Raw genomic sequence first — 22,754 nt, 5'->3', positions numbered from 1 at the left:
CTTAAATATAAATTAAATATTAAATAAATACGTGGGCAGGTACTTAGTTTGTACTTGTTCAGTAAGAGATTTATGGCTGCTGGATTGACTAAACATAGCAGATACTTTTCCAGAGAAGCACGGCCTTCCAGAACATTGAGTGAAGACCCATTGTCTCTGAGAGGGAACAGTGCAAAGACTTACTTAGCATTACGCCCTTATTTAGCATAAATATTAGCCGTAGGCTAATATGTACCAAGCCACCTGAAGAGGTAGAACAGCTAAGATGTGCCAACTTGCTTTGTTTGCTGAGAGCAAGTATGTACACACCTGCTGTTCACAAGAACTGTACCTACACTGTCTTGCTTTGGAAGGATTGATTTCTGAAAATAAAAAGAGGACAAGCAACTAGAAAAGAGACAATTTTTTATTTTTCATTTTATGTCAAGAAATGCCCTGTGGTCCTCCACTGCTGCTGCTTCTGACTCAAAGTACTCAAATGGTATTAGCAAGACCATGTTACCTGGTCACATGCCTCTCAAATGGTACAGTTTTGCTGACAAAAGAGGCTATGTACAGTAGTCTGTATGGTGCTATTGTTGTTTATAATGCATTTGTTTGGTATCTTCTTCATGCTGCCTTCAAATAGTCCCTTGATACTTTAAGCATTCCTTGTGTATGTCAAGCAGTCATGTTAATTTGTGCTTTTCAGAGTCTCTGAGCCTAAATATTTTTATTTCTCTACTCACTTTAGGGAATTCTTGTCCTATTACAGATGACATTCTGTTTTTAGACAGTCGCTCTGTGCAGCTTTATGTCTTAGATGTACATAATACTGATTGCTTGCTCTTCATTATTCAGTCTGCAATCTGCCCGTGTACTGTGACTCCACAAAGGGGTAATAGCCCATGATTCAGTCTCTTTCTCCCAGGTAACCAGTGACAGGATGAGACAAAATGGCTTCAAGTTGCTCCAGGGGAGGTTTAGATTAATAATTGGGAAAAATTTCTTCATTGAAATGTTGGCCAGTCATTGAGATAGGCTGCCCAGGGGAAGTGACGGATCACCAGCCCTGGTAGCGTTCAAAAGGCACGTGGATGTGACACTTGGGGATATATTTTAGTGGTGAACATGGCAGTGCTGGGTTAGCAGTTGGACTTGATGATCTTAGAGATCTTTTCCAACCTCTATGATTCTATCATTTTGTGACTAACGGAAATGGTCGTTTTAGAGATATGGGTCATCTTTATTTTTCAATTTCCATAAAATTTTTGTTATAATTAAGGATATGAATCTTTGCTGGTTAACACAGATTTTGAAAGTGGACACAGCTTTTATTTTCCCCAAACTGTTACGTGTTTAACACTAATGCCCTTGTTTGTCTTAAGTTACAATGTAAGGTGTAACCAAAAGTATGTATTCTATCACCATATTCATAAGATGTTTAAGCAGGTGGGGCAGTGTTCCCTATCTCCTTCATGACACATCCCTGATAACTCCCTCTGGGGGATATCTTCTGTTAATGGGCCATCCAGCCTCACTGCATGGCTCATAAAATTACATCGTCCCATTGTGAGGTGCTCTGCCCAGGGGGAGGAACCAAGTATTCCTAGCTGGATATACTCTGAGGTTTGGAACAGCACAGTCAGCCTTTACCTACTGGATTCCCAGAGAACAAAGGCTACATAATCACCACTGGACCTTCTGAGGAGGACCAGACCCTTCTACAGGATCACTGCTTCAACAGAACCACATCTATCACCTCAAGAAGACTGCAGCCATCACTTAATTGGACTGCTACCACCACCCTGCCCAACAGGGTGTCAGGTTGTATCCTGACCCTGTCAGTTTAAACCAGTGTTTTCTGCCTTTAGTTTTCCTATTAAATTTTAGTTCTGACTTGGAGTCTCCCACTGGTTTGTTTTCAAACTAGTACATTATTAAACTCTGAAATGCAGCATTGGTCAGTCGGCAGAACAGTAGCAACTCCCAGCACCTGAAAAAAGAACCCAAATGCAGTTCCTATTTTAGTATCTCAAAATTGGAACTGCAGCTCTTGTCTGCTTAAGCTTCAGTTCACCTTTGTAAAGCAGGAGAGCAGTATTTATTTTTTGTAATGTAAAAAGGTCAGTCAGAGCTTCACTAAGATTTGGTCTTAAATAGTGGCTGAGGAAAACAGAAATGAAGACAAACTGAGAGTAGCATTTAGGTTAATGTATAGTGCTTGTATTTCATTAGCATCATTAGCATCTTTGTGGGAAAGATGTCCACAGTAGGACACAAGGTATTAATTTATAACCTGCTCACTGTGGTTAGCAGCACTGAGCTGACCCACTGTGCAGAGTGGTGTGAGGTAACTGGTGGAGTTGAATGGTTGAATGTGTTCCTGAGGAGGTGCCGGTGAGTAATTGTTTGGAAAGTGTCCAATTTATTCTAATCAGGATAAACATTGATGATTTACATCTCACAGGTATATAGGAAAGAAATCTGAAATTACTCAACTCACATTTCTTCACATCAATGGATGACTTGCATGATTTAACTTGGTCGGAATCCGACCTTAGTGCCATGTATCTGCCCAAAAGTAGGGAAGTCAAGATGACTCCCATACCTTTAATGAAAACCTTCATTTTTAATGTTCCTTTTTTAAATTAAAAAATAGCTTAAATCTTTTGGAGGAAAAAGTGCAAGTAAAGACAGCATAGCAGATGTCACCTGTTAGACCAAGGGAAAGTGCAAGTTCTAGAGGACAGTGAACTTAGATATAGGCAGTACTGCATGAGAACATCTCATGGTGGTAGCCAGCAATGTGTGTCCCTGCCAGTCTCTCCAGAAAACTCCCTAGGCACCCTCTCCCTCTGTGGACATGGGTGTTATAAGCAGAATAAGGTAACATGGTGCTCTTTCTCAACCTACCTGAACAAACACTCTTCTTGGTGAGATCTTCCCACGTGCAGAGGGAGGAAGCAAGGATAAAAGAGTCACAAATTCTGATGACAGTCCCTGATAAATCTGGCCACAGAACTTGTTGCTGGTAGCAGGAGTGTCATTAGAACAATTCAAAAGCTCTGGGGCTCACCTTTAAATTAGTAGCCAGACTCTCCAGGCCTGAAGCCAAGTGCTTCTTGAGAGTCAAATTTTACTAGGATCTCTCTGGTTAATCACTATCCATCTCTATGGGTAGTCAGTGTTACCTTCAGTCAGTTCCATCATTGGTATTTGTTATTATGGTAACAAAAGATGGTAAAAAATGCTGGTTCTTGTTGCATAGCTTAAAATTTCCCAAGGTTTTTTTTTTTTATGATGAATGTGCCAATATCAGACATTATACCTCTCAAAAATCTTCCACTTACCTCACTAATTTATTCTGGTTTTCTCAAAGGAGCCTTTGAAATGGCTCCAGTGAGTTTGAACACCAGAATTTTAATAGATGCTATGCTGGTTAATTGAACAAATGTGTTAGTCAAAGTTGTATTAAACATCTTATCTGCAGAGCTGAATTCCAATAACAAATGTAGCTTTACAAACATTAACAAATGCAAAATTTCATTAGGTATAATGTTCTTAACAGTGTATTATCAGATATATCCCTTCCCCAAAATATATAAATTATTAGCCAGAAAATAGCCTGAAGAGCACTAGTTTGCTAGATACCATAAAAACTAGAGAAGATGCTTGTTACGAAAACACAGTTATACAAGTAAAAACAAATATTAGATTTTTTGCCTTTCACATATGTCAGCAAGATATTAGTAATATTTATTTGTAGGTTTATACTAAAGCAATAACGATTTAGATTTCTGTCTACAAGAATGGCAGCACTTTTAGCATTAGGTTTGTTTTCAGAAGAATTTGTGGAGAACTGTGCTTTTTAATCAGAGCCTAAAATTGTGTCCCTCAAATGTGTTTGAGTTTAGGAGGATAGGATTACAACAAGCTAGTAAATTTTATATACCATATCATATGTGCACAGAATGGTATGGCACAGTGAGAAATCACAACAAAATAAACAAATTCTGTTGTGAAGTTTGAACCTTTTATATGAGTTTTCAGCATGCTGCAACTTGAAAACAATATCCCCAAGTGAACTGATTTTCTAAAAATGTGTACAGGTTTTCTTAAACTAGACCTTTCATCTAGATTTGGACTGAATGTTAAAACTTTTTCATTTTAGCTATGCTAACTACAAAAATAATGAACATATTCTTGTTTCCCACCATCCCTGATATTTTCCTGATAAAGACATGTAGCAATCAGTTACCTTTGTCTAGTCATCACAGGCAGTATATGTAAAATTACTGCTTTCCTTTTCAATCTGAAGTCATGTACAGCAGCCCTGTGCTGTGCTGGGACACAGCTCCTCAGGGCAAACTTGCACATTCATTGCAAAAAAAAAGGCCCAAGGCCAGTGACAGGATTCACAAGCATTCAAGTAAATACACAATGGGACCCCCTGACAGTAGAAAATTCTTAGGACCATGTCTGAGGTGAAAAGAAAATTAGTTTAGTGCTTACAAGGAGAGAAAAAAAAAACAACAAACAAACCAACAAAAAAACCCCCGACACACCAAACTAGGACAGCTAAGACTTACCTTAAAATACCCTGAGCTGTCTGTCTATGTCATCCAAAGGTTTTTTTTTTTTCTCCCCCCAGGATCTTAGGTTTCAATCTTTTGTGTGAATGTACACATTAAAAAGAAAGATATCTCTTCAGAAATTGTACCAGAAAGAACAAAGACTGGTTTTTTCCTCATATAGTTAAGCTGCCATATTAATGTCAATTTTTAATTTTATCCTTTGGATTTCTCATTAGCTTTACAACATGTCTAGATTATTTAATTATTATGTTTCAGCTCATAGATGACATAAGATTTAAGAACTTTTGCTGGTCTCTAGCAAGTTGTCTCTATATTTTGCCTGAAGCTGCTTTTGTATAAAATAATCTTTCCATAGTTAACATTCAGGATACTCTGCAGAGCATCTTAAGAAGACTTAAATGCTAAATAACTGTCACATAGCAAGTCTTGGTATTATTGCACTAAATTACATTGCAAGCAGTGTGATAAACAACATCATAATACTTTGACACATTCATCATTAATTATAACTGAAATCTAATCTCAGCTGGATTTCTTTCAGTAATTATAACCAGTAAAGCAAACATTAACATACATGGGGAAGGGAGGGTAGAGGAAAGAAGTCTTCCAAAAGCATAGCTGATATATCAAAATACTGAATGGACTGACAGTCTTATTAGGTTTTTATATGGGATTTTCTACATATATTAAGAGATTAAAAATCTGAAATACATTTGGAATTCATTATGTGAATAATCATTTTGAAGGCAAAACTTTCCAGAGACCTACTGGTTGTGTTATTTTAAGGTGGCATATGACATTCCAGATTTCTGCTGTCTTACACAGAAGAATAGTATAGAACTAAATTTTAAATCAGGGATCTCTCTGACCACCAAAATACTGTCTGGATGGTAGTTCAGCCTTCTTACTACTAAGCTTCCCGTATTTCCCTAAAAATTGTATAATGTATTTTTGAATGGAAACTCCACTTACTTTTTCTCTCCAAATTCACATTTATTTTCCACTGGGGAACTTTCTTCTGTTGGGGAGCTCCCATTCTGGTGGTGCAAACCCTTTTCCTTTGTGCTGGGAGACTGGGGAGTCTGGCAGCCAAGCTGTGGGCAGCAATGCTGTGTGCTGCTCCCCACAGTGCTGTGAGGCACCACCACAGCACCCTGTTGGCCCAGTCAGAGCTCATGGCAACTCAAGAATGAATTTTTGCTCTCTTTGCTCTCTTCCTAAGATTCTGTTTTAGCAAAGTACTTTATTGCTTGTGTAGTACTAAGGATACTTTCAAGTGTGATTATACTTTCCTCTGCATATTCTGAATTCCCTGCCTGCAAAGTTACCTGTTTTCTACCATTTCCAGTGGTTAGCAAGTCTGAAGAGAAAATATGTGTATCTTGTCAACTATATGTACTATATTTGGAGCAATGCCACCTGGTTCTCCTAATGGATATTCCAGATATCTTCACTGCCTATTATTTTATGACCATCAGTTACCTGGCTGCGTGTCTCTGAAATATTTATATGCTGTACCTGAAAAATCAAACTAGTGGAAGTGGAAGTAGGTTCATTTCAGCCCTGGCTAGTCATTGGTTGTAAATGAACTATGAGAAAGTTTTTTCCAATGAGACTTTTACAGAAAACATACCTATTTTTCTGTGGTGGCAGGTGCAATTTGGTGAAACTTGCATGCAAACATTTTCTCTTATACTTACCGCTATGCTGTCTATAGCATTTACAAACCCAATATATTCTTGTCCAAGAGGATTCATTGAGAGCTGAATTTTGAAAGTGCTTGTATTCATAAGAGGGAATAGATGACTTACTGTATTGGTGCATGCTGAGTTTTTTAAGTGAGTGTTTTGTATTACAATGTCACTGTACAATTTTTCTTTCTTGATGATACTTTTGTGTCTGGTGTGACTGAGGCAGAGAGATTTCCTGTACTCTTAAGTGAAAAAAACATTAATGGAGATGGGTATTTCCATGTTAACTGTGTTAGCATCATCTTATAAAATCATACAGCTGTCAAGATCACCTTTTGCTTCTTTGATGATCAATCTAAATAAAATTATCTACTTATTCCTCACCACCATCACCAGAGACCCTCCTTACAGAAGCATAGAGAACTAGTCAATATGCCATACTTCCAGGCTGGTAGAATATGCAGACAAATTCATAAGAAAAACCCCCTGTCAGTACATGCATTTCTTTTGCTCTTGTTTCAGTAGTCTCTTATACAACTGATGTTGAGCAAGATGGTGTCACCCTAATTGCGTGTCAAATGGAACTGACTTGGTCACAGGAAAATCATCAAGAGGGATGACTCCAGGGTTTTCAGAGGTTCCCAAAGTAACAAACTTCTGCATTTATGTTATTTTTATATGTAGTTTCAGAAAGTAAAAGGAGTTGCTATTTTGGCATTTTCTCTTTTTGTATTCTTGGGCATGGGGTGAAAGCCTTCTGGGTCATGTAATCAACCTATTCATGGTCAAAGACACCCACACTATATAATCACCTCTTTATCCTGAGCTTGTGTGCAAAATGAGGGGGATACCTTTGGGACAGGGGAAGGAGGATATGTTGGTTTTGGTTTGTTCCTGCTTCTCATGTCAAGAAATGGTTCTATAATGTCATGTTTTGGATGTTCACAAACTTTTAATTTGCAGTCTATATTACCTTGTGGACAGTTTGGTCATTTATCTGCATTTTGTCCTCTAGCTGTTTCCTTCTGGATTATTACCCACCTTTTCCCCATCTTTAGATCTACCAAGCACTTCTACTTAGCTTTGAATTTCCATACTAAGTGAACTGAATACTTCTCTAAGATAGACTTTCCTTTTCTCTGTTTGTCATATACAGCATGCCACAGAAAGTCTTATCAGACCTTTATTAATGGTGTTATTTTTCTATCTGGAAGTCCTAGCATGTTTTTCTGTTTGTCATCCTGATGGCTGATAGCTGATCTGATAGACTGGCAAATCTAATATTTTGGATGACAGTCCTCCAGTTCATGGCAGAAGTTAATTTCAGTAATCCCTAAGTGCATAATAGGGCTTATGCACGATGATGTACTTATCGTACATTGTAGCATATTATACATTTAATCTCATTTCTGTTTTTAGGGTTTTCAACATTATCTGTTTCTTAATGCACACATTATACAGCCCCATCTCCTGCACCGACAATCTCCAGATTTCACTTCAGCAGCCCATTTTATCTTCACATTCATACCTTATATGCCAGGATCATTACTGAGACTACTAAAAGAGATACTTGCCCCAAAGCCAGAGCTCAAGGAATTAAATGGGAAACCTTCTCCTAGTGTAATAGTTCCCCTTTCAGCACAATTGCTTGGCCTACTGTAACACTCTTCTAATATTCTTTGTTCTATAATAGTTCTTCATATGACACTAGAGGTAATGTTTTACTGAAATCCAGATAAATTAGTTCATTTCCTTTGCCTAGAAAAATAATGTGCTTTTAAAATGGCAGCATCTCTGGGATTGATTTTCCATTGGCACAATCCATGGTGCGTTTGAACATGCTTTTATTTACTCATTTAATTGTGCTTTCATTCAGAACTTCTTTTCAGAACGTACATAACACTGAGTTCAAGCTAACAGATGTGTTGTTTCCTGGATTACTCTGTTTCCCTTTCTTCAGCAGAAATACTGTGTTTTCTGCTTTCCATTCCTGATTTGAAAAATTTGCTTACTGGCCTGTGTTATTTGGCTTGGGGAGTTTTTCATGCCAATTTCTTACAATTCCAGGACATAGTTCATCTGTGTTCATCTGCCTGTGTTCAAGTACATTAAAACCTTTGATGTGAGCTTCCACACTCACTTGCAACATCCAGTTGCAATAATTTCAGTTTTGATACTCTCCACACACTTTCAGCCATGAGTCACCCTCTCCTGACCTATGTTTTTCATCAGTCCTTCTTAAAATCTGAGTCCAAGTACTCAGGTAGTTCTCAGACTTTTCCACCAGCTCTTTTCTTTTTGAATAACAATCATAATCCTTTTCTTTCTCTTTTTATTTATATTCCTTATTTTGTTATATTTATATGTTATTATGTATCCTTAATATTTTCCATTGTTTGTAAATAAAAAATAGTTTACCGTTCCGTGTGATTTGTTTTGTCAGGGCTTGGCTCCTGGGAATTCTCACTTTATCCCTGTGTTTTCTATCTTTCCAACAGTAGCTTCCTTCCCTGAGCAGCACTGTTTCTGATTTCATGTCATCATTAATAAAAAGTGCTAAAATTTCACATAAGAGGTCTTTTTTTAGTGCAGGTTATTGCTGGAGACTTTCTCTAAAAGTTCATTTTCTTTATTTCTTTCATACTTTTGGGATTCAAATTCCATATATTTTTTAACCTCAACTTCAAGTAATTTTAAGTTTCCTCTTTATCTAAGTATTTGATGATTTCAGTTCAGTTTTCCTGGCCAAGTAACTTCATTAATGTCTCATTTTGCCCCAGTCACATTCAAAATCTCATTTAAGGTTGTTTATCTGTCTGTGACACGTAAACTTGTAGTTCATCTGACCAGGGTTTCAATCAGTCAAAGTCTCCCATTGTGTATTGTATAACTGTTGGTAAAAGCAATTTTTCAGGTAACTATTTTATTTGTAGCAGATTTTGTTTGGGTTTGGCCCCAATATTAAGTAATAATTGAACCCGACCATTTCTGTTATCTTGGTTTTGCCTGAAGAAAAGTTAAAGTTATATTTATTTCTATGAGAGTGATAGAAAAGTATCTGTTGGACCCAAAAACTTTTTTTTCCTCCATGGCTATATAGCCTATAGCAGAATCTCAGCAACTAGTCCTTGTTGTTTTGAACATCTCACCAAAGACATTTCAATTCAAAATATTTCTGTTTCCTTCACCACTGTCTCTCCTATATGTGTTTTCTTCAGCATGATTTCTGTTTGTGATTTTTCTACCACATACTAATAAGGTAGTGTCCTAGAGTGGCTCTAATCCCTCCATTTTGTACCCCATGTACTTTGTCTTAGCATATAAACATCTCTGCTTTTTTCACCCACTCATTATCCTGTTTTCCGTTTGGGTGATAGCTGGGATGATATTGCTTACATAACAAATGCTTCTATGAATATTAAGATTTTGTTTCTCTATTAATGCATGCACTCCTAACCATCTGCTGTTCCTTCACCCTGTTGTTTCCTCAGCTACATGACTCATGCTCTTCTCTGTCAAAGCCAGGGACAGGAGTCATCTCCCTGTGCGCCCTACTTCAAGCATCAGCAATGCCGAGTAATAGGCCAGAACTTTCCTGATTCTAGAAGGAATTGTTAGTTGAGATGATCCTTTCTTCTGGATTAGGATGACTGGAAGACCTCCAAAACTTCCTTCAGTTACTGACCTTATCAATGCAGGTCCAGGACACCTTTGATTATATGAGCACATGAAATTCCTGGGGACTCCATCACTGCACTCCTGTTAAAGAGGCAAGGCAGTTGTATGGAAAGGGCTATTGGCTTTCTGCAGTTTAAGGTGCAAACTACTTAAAACAGTGAGAAATTAGGAGTACTTGCTAATTCAGTATCCCTGCTGTGAATTCAATTTTCTGGAAATACGGTAGCTCTCAAAATCCAGTCATGCTTGGAAAATCAGTTAGAGTTGGTCCTTGGAAAGAAAAGTTGCTTACTTCTTCAACTTCCCAGTCTTCATACAGTGAGATACCTGTTGACCTCACAGGGTAGTGTGAAGTATTAGTAAGCCTCACAACAATGCTGAAAAATAAAAAAAATTAAAAAATATTGGAAGAAATATGCATATTATAGTCCCAAAGGGGAAAAATAGCTTGGTGGATCTTGCAGTAAACCAAATCATTACCAGGGTGCACCTGATTTGGTGTAACAGACCTTACAATACAATTTTTTTTTTTTCCAAGCATGAGAGAGGTGCAGAAGCAGTAAGGGGTTTTCCTTGTGAAAGTCATAGTTGGTTGTATCCTCTAAGCATAAAAAGGCTACTTGTATGCCTTAGAATGTTTTATTAGCTGAAGTTTTCCTTTTATTAGCTGAAGTTTTCCTTGTATTTGTCTTGTCCCATTCTTCTTTGATGGTTTTACTATTATCACAAAGGTCTCAACATGCAAACTAGCTAATAAGACCTTATTCTGAACCTTAGTTGTTTCATAGCAGGAATTTAATAATGCCAGTTCTGTCAAGCTGCCAGCCTTTCTGAATACACAGTGTTGTTTCTACATATATCATACATTAAACTGAATTTAGCTGCTTAGTACTCACTTGTTACTACTTGTAGCTGGTGTATGCCACCAGCTACAGTAGTTTCACATACATGCACGTTCACATCAGAAGTAAAAGACAAAAACAGTGATAACATTTTATTCTTGCTGACACCTATGAAATATTAATTACATGCATGAAGACTTCTGAAATACACTTAACACTCATTCCATTTTATAAAAATGAAAATTATTTCCTGCTTGTATTTTACCTGAATTAATCCAGCATTGCCAAGTCCACCACTAAACCACGTCACTCAGTGCCACACTTACATCTTTTAAATATCAGGGATGGTGACTCCACCACTCCCCTGAGCAGCCTGTGCCGAAGCTTGACAACCCATTCCGTGAAAAGATTTTTCCTAATATCCAATCTGAACTTCCTGTAGTGCAATTTGAGGCTGTTTCCTCTTGTCCTATCACTTGTTACTTGGGAGAAGAGACTGACCCCTACCTGGCCACAACCTCCTTTCAGATCAGTTGTAAAGAGCAATAAAGTTCCCCCAAAGCCTTCTTTTCTCCAGGCTAAACAATCCCAGCTCACTCCCTGTTCTGCAGGGCAGCTTTCCAGCCGCTCTGCCCCCAGCCTGTAGTTCTGCCTGGGTTTGTTGTGACCCAAGCACAGGACTCAGAGCTTAACCCTGTTAAATGTCATACAGTTGGTCTGTCCAGATCCCTCACATTCATGAGCACACTATGGGCATCCTTCTAACTGACAGTAACAACATATGAAGTTCTTTAAGTTAGTTTTTGGGTTGCCATGAAAGCAGAGCACGTCTTCCCCAAATGGTGGCTCAACACAAAGTGGTTTAACATGACAGTCCTAATTCACAGTTCCCAATGCATTCTGCTAATCTTGGGTATACATTGCCTCTGAAAATTACCTCTGGAAAGAATTTTTTTCTAGAGAAAGAAGCTTTTTGGATGACATTAGAGAAGTCTTTTCGCACCCCCTCCCCCCCCGCACATACACCCCCCCCCCACCCCAACTGAAGAAATAAAACACTCAGAAATCTTGCTGAATTCACTTTTATCTGCAGTGGAAATGAAGTTTATGCAATGCAGCAATCCCTTCTTCAAGGCACAGACCTTTGTATAGAATGGAGATTACCCATTGGAAACCACTCATAGGGATTTTTCTCCATTATCTGAGGATAAGTTACTGCTAACCTTATCTGAGGTCACTGATCTGGGGCTGCCTCACTGGCACACACGATTAGACAGTGGTATTTTTAGGTGTAGGTTTTTAAGACTGAATTCATGTTCAAGTTCCTTTTTTGTCTGCCAATTTTTAAACAGATATTTCAATTTAAATCTTTAGCAGTTAATTACAAAGTTATTCTTTATCCCCAAATGTACCTGTTTAAGGATGAAAGATTACATCTCAATCTTCATGAGGAAATAAATCTGTTTATACTGAACACAGAAAAATGATTACAGTTGGTCAGATTCTTGCCTATGAAAAATTTACTTCCAGAATGTCTTTCATCCTTTCCTTCCTCCTAAGGAGAAAATCAAAGAAAGGGCTTTGAATTTTTATTAATGATTCATCGCTCATAGCTGATCAGTGAACAGTTTATGCAAATACACTTTGCAAATTGCTCACTTTAACTATTACTTGGGGTTATATCTGGATATTACCTTCCCATGGGAAGCAGAGGTGTGAACATTTGGATTATTGATATATAATCATGGGAGTATAATGCATACCAAATGTTAAATACCCAGACAGATACAGAAATCATTTGCAATACGCTTGCTTGCACTGAATTGCGCCTTAATGGGGTTCTTGTTGACACTAATAAGTTACAAGTTAAGATGAATGAGTATAAATTGCAAGCTAACTAGCTGATAGTTGAACATATTATTCTTTGAGAGTAGTTAACCAGCAGGCCTCATGTTCCTAAAGACTTAAATTTAATGTACCTCAAGGAAATATCCCTTTGTATGATGGAATTTAAAAGAGAAAGATTATTTTTGTTTGTCCCCCTCTGCCATAGCAATATAATGAAAATATATTGACCCGTTTTGTGAATTTGGAAGGGAACTTTTGGCCTGTGACATGCAGTGCATTGGTTGTTTTGTGACCAATGACTTGGTCACAAAAAGTAGTTTTGTTATTATTTTGCTTTGGAAGGTCCTTGTAGGGGTTGGCAGGGGGAGTATGTTTTCCTTGAGATGTAATTTATTCATTGTTTCAGAGCTCTGAGGAGTTGATAATCTAGAAAATCACAATGTGTCATTCAGACAGAGTAACAGGTTTAAGGATTGCTAATCTTTTCAGCGCAAATGGGGAAGATTTTTCTAGATATACATAGTGAGCAAAGTTACCAGCTAAGAGTTCATCAAATTGTACATAAGGGAGAGATGCACAGAGACATTTGAGAAATAAAAATGGATTCATTTATTAATTCAATTTTCTCCTCCACAAGTGGCTGGTTCTAGGGCACTGGATCTCCTTTCATTGTATGAGAAACAATCACTGCTCATGATTGTGTAATGTACCACTAACACAGGTAAAAAGGAGTTGCTGAAGTGGTAAGAGTAGGTGTCTTATTCAGAGGTCTAGCATTTATTACTGCCCTCCTACCATTTAAATTCTTGGCTTACTGTAGTATGCTCCTGTGCATGCAATTACACAAATGTTAGATTATTATGAAAGAATAGTTTAATGGTAGCATATGTGTCTGTTCCAACAGGCTATCTCCTAATTTTATTTACTTGCTTCAATGGCTTTCACTGTGTGAAACAGAGATTTAGTCAAAATGGAATGTGTACCTGAGGTTAGTCATCTGTGGATCATATTGTGTTCCAAAGATTTTACTAGTAGAGGATCAAAAAGCCCACAGACAAATGCTTGGTCTTGGGAGATGCTGCCTTAAAGCTCAGCTGTTGGTGTTGATGTGACCAGGATTTTCCCTGGTTAAGAAAGTGACTAATACAGTCAACTACTAATTGCTAAAAATGAAGAGTATCACCTGTGGGAGACAAAGCCAGACAAAGGGAATCATGTCCTCTGGAGACACACAAACACCCTGGAAAAGTACCTCAGAACTTTGTCTGAGGAGGAGTTGATAAAAGTTCTAAAGAGCAGAGCAGGGCCCTAAAGGTTTTGTAGCCTAGTAATGATATATTTTGAGTTAAAGAAAAGCAAAACAAATAAAGCTCCTTCTGCAAATGTTGGGTTTTGATGTTGGAAAGCAGTGAGACCAATTAAAATCTGTTCCCCTGCTAATATCCGAGATGGCAATTACTAACCTAAGAACATGAATATGATTGAGAACAGTCTGTTCCTACAGCCATGAGCTTGATACTGTATACCCTTGGTGCTACTGTAATTCCAGAAAATGTCACTTTACAATAAATAAGAAAATGTATAAAATGTAAAAATTGAATTTGCCAGGACAGATGTTTCATGTGGTGGTGATATGGAGTATCTCTAAGAGCTGAAAAATAGGATCTGAATGAACTACTTTTAAATGCATACCAAGAACCTCTCTGTATTGTTGTACTTTTTAATTAGATGAAAATAAATGAATTGAAAAGATGAAAGGAACTCATGTAACATCTCACTTCAAAGGGCAGCTCCACTCTTGAGGAGTGTTTAAAAAAAAGAAAAAAAAAAAAGAAGAAAAGCAGCTTATTCAAGAAATATGCATTCTCTGTGGATTTGGTTTCTCTTTTACCTGCTTTAGAAACTCAGGAATGACTTCTGTTCATTTGACCTAAATGGAGTCATTACCCCAGTGTAAGGGAGAGTGGCAACTGGCTGACAGTGATGTTCGCCATGCGCTCCTTCGCTACAATTTGCATTGACTCAGCAGTGCTCGCAAATGAGCAGGATTATTTTTGACCTTGTGATGGGATTTTTATCAAAGTTTCAGTGCTCTGGCCTCTGTTCTGAATAGAAATTGCACATGTGGAAATGTTCCTTAGCTGCTTCCCAAGGTGAGAACTAGAACACCAACTACCTCACGTGTATACATATCAGTGCATGCAGCCTGGGAAACAGACAGGATGAACTGGAGCTCCATGCCTGGTCAGAAAGGTATGATATCGTAGGAATAACATAACATGGTGGGACAACTGGCCTGAGTGAAGGATTGTGATAGGTAGTTAAAGGCTTTTTTGTAAACACAGGCAGGGAAGAAGAGGAGGAGGAGTCACACTGAAGTTAAAGACAACCTTCAGTGTACAGAAGTCAAAGAGAGTGATTATGGAAGCCTTATCTAATGGCTCTGGCTCAAGATCACAGGGGTCGTCTCCAAGGAGGATCTTACAGGAGGCATCTGCTGCTGACCTCCAAACCAAGACCAATGAGGCAATATTTGGGTCAACTAAGCAAGCTTCAAATCACCAAGAACCCTGTTCTTATGGGTGACTTCAACCACCCGAACATTTATTGGAAGAACAAACAATAGCTAACATATCATCTATCAAGTTTTGGAAATGTGTGGAGAGTTGCTTCCTTACATTTGCTGTGCCAGCCAGGAAAGAGGCACTGCTGGATTTGCTACACTCAAACCAAGAAAACCTGCTTTCATTTCTAAATCAGTTAGAGATGGCATTGGCTGCAGTGATCACAATATTGTGGAGTTTGGGATCCTGCTGAGCATGCTGAAGGTGACTAGTAAGACAATGGTTTTAGATTTTAGAAGGAAAACCTTATCACCATATTCCAGTATTTAAAGAGTGGCTAGAAAGAAGATGGAAACTCTCTTTTTTTTCAAGGAGGCATATGGGAAATATGGGGAGTAATGGGTACAAGTTACTCCTGAGGAAATTCTGACTGGACATTCCCAATGAAAACAATCAGCCACTGGAATAATCTCCTCGGGCAAGTGGCAGATTCCCCAACATTGCACACTTTTAAGATTCAGCTGCACAAGATGTTGTGCCATCTCGCCTAGACCATGCTTTTGCCAAGAAAGGTTGGACCAGGTAATTCTTGAGGTTCCCTCAAGAACCTGTTATTCTAAGAGTCTGTGATTCTATGCACAGATAAAATGTCTCTATGTCTGGATTTACTTTATCTGGACAAATTAATTGAAAAAAAAAAAAAAACAAAACCAAAAAAATTCCTCAAACAACTCAATCACTCATTTGCCTGCTGAACAAGTCAGCATTCCCAATCCAGCAGCAGATGCTTCCACCCAAAATACCTAAAAGCCATGCCTTGTATACTTTTTATATGCAGAATAGCTTATATTATGCCAGATATTTCATCACCTCAGCATTGGTTGATTGGTCTTGAGAGAATTTCTGGACTCTTGACTTAAGTCAGTGCTGTCCTACTCCAGGGTAATATTTTTACCTTCCACCAAAATTTCCTCTAAGTCCTGTTTTCTAACATGAAGGGTTTTTTAGCCCTTCAGCACTTTATTTCCAATCACATCTGCCCAGGCCAGAATTCTTGTCATCATATTTCTGTGTAAAGGTGACCTGGCTAAGGGCAGGATGAATTGAAACTGCCCAAAATGTCAGTTTCCTTCTGTGTTTCAGTTGCCCTGAAATGTGGGATGGTAACTTTAGAAAATAGCATTTGTATGCAGAAGTGTAACAAACAAGTGTCACAACAAGAAGTGGAATAAAGATTCAAAGAAAAACTTGCCCATCTCCATCCCTAGGAAGATCCTAAAGGCAGGACTGCTCACTGTAAAGCAATAGTTTTCTCTTGTGACTCAAAAATTTTTGCTTCTAGAAGCAGAGTTTGTGTGTGACTTGGAGAGGGAGAACAGCTCATCAGCTTCATAACTCCTGGATAGATTTTAGGCAAGCTGCTCTGTTCTTTGTTATGTCACGAGTTGCTTAGCCAGTTTGTCAGATAGCAATTAGATGTGAAATGCTATTAGCACTTCACAAACACAATCAGCTAAGCAACTGAGCTCATCCCAGACCTGATTAAGTGAGATCAATTATAATAAGAACTAGATAAAAGAGGTAAGCTTCTTGTTTCTTGGGTTGGTATTCTGCCATATTAGCCTTTGTAAGTATCCTTTATACATCATCAGCTGCAAAATCTTGATTACTTCAGGAAGTGGCTTCTAGACCAGCATTCAAATGAACTTCATCCTGAACTGATTATTCTAACACTGCAACTGCCACTGAGTTTATTTGAAGCATCAAAAAATAAGCCATTGAAGCCAATGTTTTGCAATTCAAGGAGCATGTTTCCTCTCAAACTTAAATACTGTTAAATATTCTGAGAGAGAGCTCTTTATGTCCCAAGAAGGCAATAGCTGCCCTTCATAGCATCATGTTTTGCCATGGCACTATTGCTATAGCACTTTAGGCTTAATTTCCTAGATACCAGAAATTATACATGATTCTTGAAAATCTTGACATAAAGTTGCACACCAAGTGTTCACAAAATCTGAAGAATATATGTGAGTCAAGTGCACCAGAAGTAGTGTAAATATACATTTTATAGCAATACCACAATATTCATGCTTTGTTAATCAGAATTGGAAAGCTGCTAATGTAGGAATAGAGGGGGCCATATGAACAAACAAAAATACAAGAGAGGAATGTTGCAAAATAGTCCATGTCTAAATTGTAGAAAGAGAGACTTGCCCATTTCTTTGAGCAGATATTTTTAGCATTATTTTCATCTCTTTTGTGGCTTCTGGTTCTTGCCATGGAGCTGCCAGGAGGTAATTTTTTTATGATACAGAAAGATTAAATGCAGGATGCATATCATGCTGCTACAGTTGTGCTCTTCTGGAGCATAAGGTTTGACCAAAGCCCACAACTCTTTTTTAATTTGAATGAAGATTCCTGAGCTCTGAACTATTTTCATTAAAATATTTAAGATCTTAGAAGAGTGACATGGTCCATGCATCTTTCCTATTGTGTAGCATTGGATGTACTCAGTTGTCTGCTTAGTTAATAATCATATCTGATAAACAGAAATACAATTTTTTGCCTCCCCTTTTACAATGGATAAGATTCACATGTCTTTGACGAGCTAGGCTGGCACCTTTGTTGCCCTTTCAAGTGCTTTCTGCTATGATAATGATAAAGTTGTTGTTAGGGGTCGTGCAGTCTTCTTGATGGGCTCAGTGCCAGTGCCTCTGCTCTGGTCCAGTTCCTAGTGTTTTGTTTGCTTTGCTGGCCACTGTGAGTAACTGAGCAGAGCAGGTCAGTTCCCCCTCACGGATGCTCTCTGTAATCTCTCCTTGGCAGACATGTGGGACCACTGTGACCTTTTCTGCAGCCAGTGTAAGTTTTTTATGTTTTTCTGTATTCAATTCCAAAACAACTGTTAGTCTCTGCCTTATCTTTTCTTCCTCATCCTCCCACATCTTTTATGGCTTTTTGGATAGAGTAGTGCTTCCCTCAGATACTGGTCCACAGGTCTCTGTGAAAATATTCCTGGGGTTAGGTCTCTTTCAAATCACAAATGGCCATTTTACATATCATCACTGACAACCAGCAAGATTTCTTCCCTAAAGTTCAAGATCAGTTATTAATAATTACTAGGCAAGATTCAGAAATTTCTAGGACAGATTCTTTGGCCTATTCTATGTTAAAATATGTGAACATGAGTGGTCTCTTTTGGGTCATTCATCCTTGTAGCAGTCCACCATTTTTCTCTTATCACTTGGTTTATAATTATTCGTCACCTCTATCTTCTTTCATTTCAGCTTAACATATTATCATATATACACAGTACTCTTGCATTTTTCTTTTGTGTGGACCTTTACCAAATATTTTTGGAAGGTTAATATGTCCTTCACCTGATGGTGTCACTTGCAGTGTTTAAAAGATTTGATAACTATAGAAAAATAAAATAGGAAGTAAAAAAATTATTATAGAAATGAGAGCTATTATGATATTCTATCGATGCTTATTTTATTAAAGAAAAAGCATTTTATATCTGACATTTTCAAACTTTGAGCCTTTTCACAATACTTAGTTGTGGCACCAAAAGCTTTTAACATGCATTATGAAAGACTATGCATACAGGAAAAAAAGTAATCCCCTATTTTGTGGTCTAAAACATGTATGTAAAGTGTTTTTGCCCAAGAGTGCATGTCTTATGCTCCACCTTGTCCACTAATTCTTCAATGTAGATATCATCTGACCTTTCTGAGAAAGATCCAAGGAACACCGGGTCCCTGTGGAGGTCTTGTCCTCATGGTCAGAATTTAATTTTGAGCTTGAACCATGAGATTTGGGGTGGGTTCATTTCCAGTATTAACTGTTACAGTTTTGGACATAGCTCCTTCCTCAGAGACTTGCTGTGACCTCAGGTTTAGCCTTGCAAAGTACTGAGGCCTGTTCAGTTCATCAGTGGCATTATTCTGCACTCTTCTTTGTGGTGAAGAAAAATGAATGATCGCTCCTTAAAACTTCTCTTGGACTGTAGTGCACACACAGCCTAAATTAAACATATTTTGTGCTTCCCTGGTGTCCTTTCTGGTCCCTTGAATGCTTTTGTGCATCAATTCCTGAATACATTCTCACCTTGGAGCTTCACCTTCTCCTGTTGGACTGTGGGAATAGCTGCAGTAGTTCATAAAATCCAGCGGTTTTGTTTCTATTTGATGTTTCCTTTAAAAGATGCTGGTAGGGGATGCACCTCTCCCCCCATCCTTGTATAGTGCTCTTGTTGCAGGTCAGTTAAAAATTCATTTCCTGGAGAAGCACACAGAGGGAGATTTGTTAGTGATCTCTTTGTCTGATTCTTCTTTGCACCAGATTACTGGAGCCTTCTAACTCAACTGCATTAGGTGTAATTACATCGGGGGGTAGGGGGATGCACACAAGTCTCCACCTGTCTTCTCACCTATTCCCTAATCTCTCAGAAGGTAACTTAGGACCTTAACATAACTGTTAACCATAACTTTAATGTAGGTTAGTACATAGTTACTCTATGTAGAAGAAATTATACCTTTCTATGTGCAAGCAACTGTTTATGTGAACCTCTATTGCTTTGGAGAACATATTTTCACTTCACAGGACACTACAAGACTGGGGGATGAATCCCTAAGGGAAGAGTTCCCACTCTGCAAGTTAGATTCACTGAAAATAAAAATAGTAACTCTTAAAATAGATTTAAAATCTGTACCTTAGCTTCATGTTGTATTTACTGTGCTCATTTGTTCCATTCTTTAGGTTTGAAGATGGTACAGTCTCTTTTCTTGATATCATTGCTCTGAAACATGGATTTGATGTTCTGGAAAAACTCACAGGTCAGTTAATATAACTCTAATACTGAAGCCTGAAGATTTATGCTCAGGGCACAGGTCTGGTCATATCTCTTATGTCTCTAGCTTAATTTCACTTTGTAGTTTTACTATCCACATTCATCGTTGTGAAGATGATACTTCAGTGTAACTGGCTTATTCATGTTGGATATTCCAGCCTGGTTTGAAAGAAAAAAAAAAAGGGTCCAGACTCTTCTGGATATGCAAGTCTTGAGTACATGGAGCGCTTCTTGTCTGCTTCACACTCACAAAGATGCAATAGGAAAGTAACACTAGAAAGTAGATGAGTGACTCACACTGAGTCAACCTTTAAAGCCCTTGACGTGGAGCTAACACTAAAGTCCCAAATAAAACTTGAAGCTGATGTTCTGGCCGGAGCCTGTATGTGAAGAATGACACTCATGTACCGTGTTTACACCAGGATAGACTGCTGCTTTTTTGGCTCAGCAGCCCAAAAGCACAATCTCTCTTGTGTTTGCTGCCATGGGTCGGGGATTCTCCTGAAAAGAGCAGGAGATGACACCAGGCCAGGGAAGCTTGCTCCACTGGCTGTGCAGCAGGCTTGCACCATGGCATGTTTCCACATGTGGAATGTGCCAGGTTAACAAAGGATGTTCCTGAAATGTGTTTCTTGATTAGGTATGTGCACACTTAATGTGTAATATCTGAACCTCCCTTCTCCGGTGCACTCTTCAATTTCCCATACAAAGTCATAAAGTGCATCAAGATGTAAAAGAGGCCTGAGTCCAGAGAGACATTGGCTATGTAGTTTTCAGGTTAGTGTAATTTCAGCTAGTGTCTGTGGAGCTTTATTGTCATGATTTATCTGAAGGATTCTAGTTTCTTCTTCCTCCCAGTGCAAGGCTTCTGTGAGTAGTATTCTGTTAGATGGTTCAGGTTTGTTCATGTGGAAATCGATAGCAGTTTTCATCCACATCAATGGTCTGACTAAGCCCAACGAGTAAGGATGTTTTACTTCATGTTGCTCTACATGGATGTGAGAAAAGAGACAACTCTTAGTTAAATAAAAAAATTAAAATAATTTATTGAAAACGGAAAAATGGAAAAATTACAGAAATTAGAAAAATATAAAAATTTGGGATCCTATGGCTCGATAGATGGTATGCCCCAGGAGCGCAGGGATTTTAGATCTTCTGGCTGAGACAGCACTGGACCTCAGGTAGAGAAAAAGGACTTACAGTGCTGGGCTGACTTTTAGCTGGTCCAGCAGTCAGGAAAAAAAATTATTAAAGGCTCCTTAATAGGAGTAAGGCTTTTAATGCCCAGCACTGACATCCACCACAGCTAGCCTGCCGAGAGAGAGGGTGTGCCTCTGTCTCATTGTTTTATAGTGCCTTTGCCACAGCCCACCCACAGCCCGCCCCCAGCCCGCCCCTTCGGTTTAAAGTGATTGGTGCTTTCCCTTTGATAGATCATCTCTGTCCACCAATGGCTCATCATTGTCAGAGGGGTGGTATCAGTTGAGATAAGGGTGCTACAATGCCTTCATTAAAATTCAGGTTGCCATGGAGCTTGCCTACAGGGTAATGGCTATGGGGCTAAAAACAGCTGCTGGCTGTTAGAACTGGGGTTTTTGGAGTTAGCCTTGGAACCAACGTGCAAGTAAAAACACCTAAAAAAAGTATTAAAATACATCCAACATATCTTAAAACATTTGTAAAAGTATACAGTAAACACAGGAAAGATAACTCTTATGGTGTACAGGTGGTTTGAAGTTTGAAAAGGGAGCATAAGTTGGGATTTTTAACTGGGGAATTTTTAACTGGGAAGGGTGCAACTCTTAATAAACTACTTTGAACAATTGAAAGCACTGATAATTGAACTTGATTTTTGTACCTGGGCTGATGGGTTAATTTTAACATTGAATTTAAAAATATTTAACTCAAAATTAATTAATTAAAGCACTTAATATGTAAAGACCAAGCACAAATAGGGATTTAATGTATGACAATGGAGACCAGGGATGAGGAACCAGCCTTTAGTATATGTTCTTGTAGTACAGAATGCTTCTCAAAAACATGCAATCTTAAAGAAACCCCTTCCATTGTAAAGAGGGCTTTGGTTTAATGTGTAGGAGCGTTGCCCGCCATGAATGTGAGAGTTGATGATAGCACTTCCTCTGTTGCATTTCTCATCCATCTTAACCTGCTGTTGGTACCTATTTTAGCTAAACAGTTGAAAAATCTCTTAATACTAGACTGAGGGGAACACTCAGCCCTGAACCTGAATAAAGTGGATATCAGTAGATGACAGGGTAGAAGAGAGTCATAAAAAATAGTATGTTGATATCTGTCAGTTGTCAAAAATGTGAATTGGCTTTGAATTTTCATATTTACAATACTTCTATTAAAAATGTAAATCAAAAATTTAGGAATATTTATATTTTCAATTTTTTTTTTTTTTTTGCACACTGCTAAAATATAGAAAGATAAAGAAAGACAAGAAAACATAGACCAAATGAGCAAACAAGAAGAAACCTATATGGAGAAGAAAATTGAAAAATTAAATAAAAATGGTTTTGACAAATAGTGGAATTTTAAAACTTCAGCACTTGTGGTGTAGTGAGAAGAAAATTGAAAAATTAAATAAAAATGGTTTTGACAAATAGTGGAATTTTAAAACTTCAGCGCTTGTGGTGTAGTCTAGGTACTTTAGTGGTCTCTAGGCAAATTCAGGAGTG

At 38.1% G+C, this 22,754-nt stretch overlaps 1 protein-coding gene across 1 annotated transcript in view; it reads left to right on the top strand.

The window, feature by feature from the left end:
• MOCOS (molybdenum cofactor sulfurase) overlaps nucleotides 1-22,754 on the top strand; it is a 209,820-nt gene that overhangs the window by 101,033 nt on the left and 86,033 nt on the right. Inside the window, exon 5 of the mRNA XM_069004162.1 lies at nucleotides 19,962-20,038. Within this exon, the coding sequence (XP_068860263.1) occupies nucleotides 19,962-20,038 (77 nt within the window). The remainder of the gene's footprint in view (nucleotides 1-19,961; nucleotides 20,039-22,754) is intronic.

Source organism: Aphelocoma coerulescens, chromosome 2, assembly GCF_041296385.1.
Source record: "Aphelocoma coerulescens isolate FSJ_1873_10779 chromosome 2, UR_Acoe_1.0, whole genome shotgun sequence".
Classification (NCBI taxonomy): Eukaryota; Metazoa; Chordata; class Aves; order Passeriformes; family Corvidae; genus Aphelocoma; species Aphelocoma coerulescens.
The sequence above is the reverse complement of the archived record's forward strand: the minus strand, read 5'-3'. Positions and strand labels throughout refer to the sequence as shown.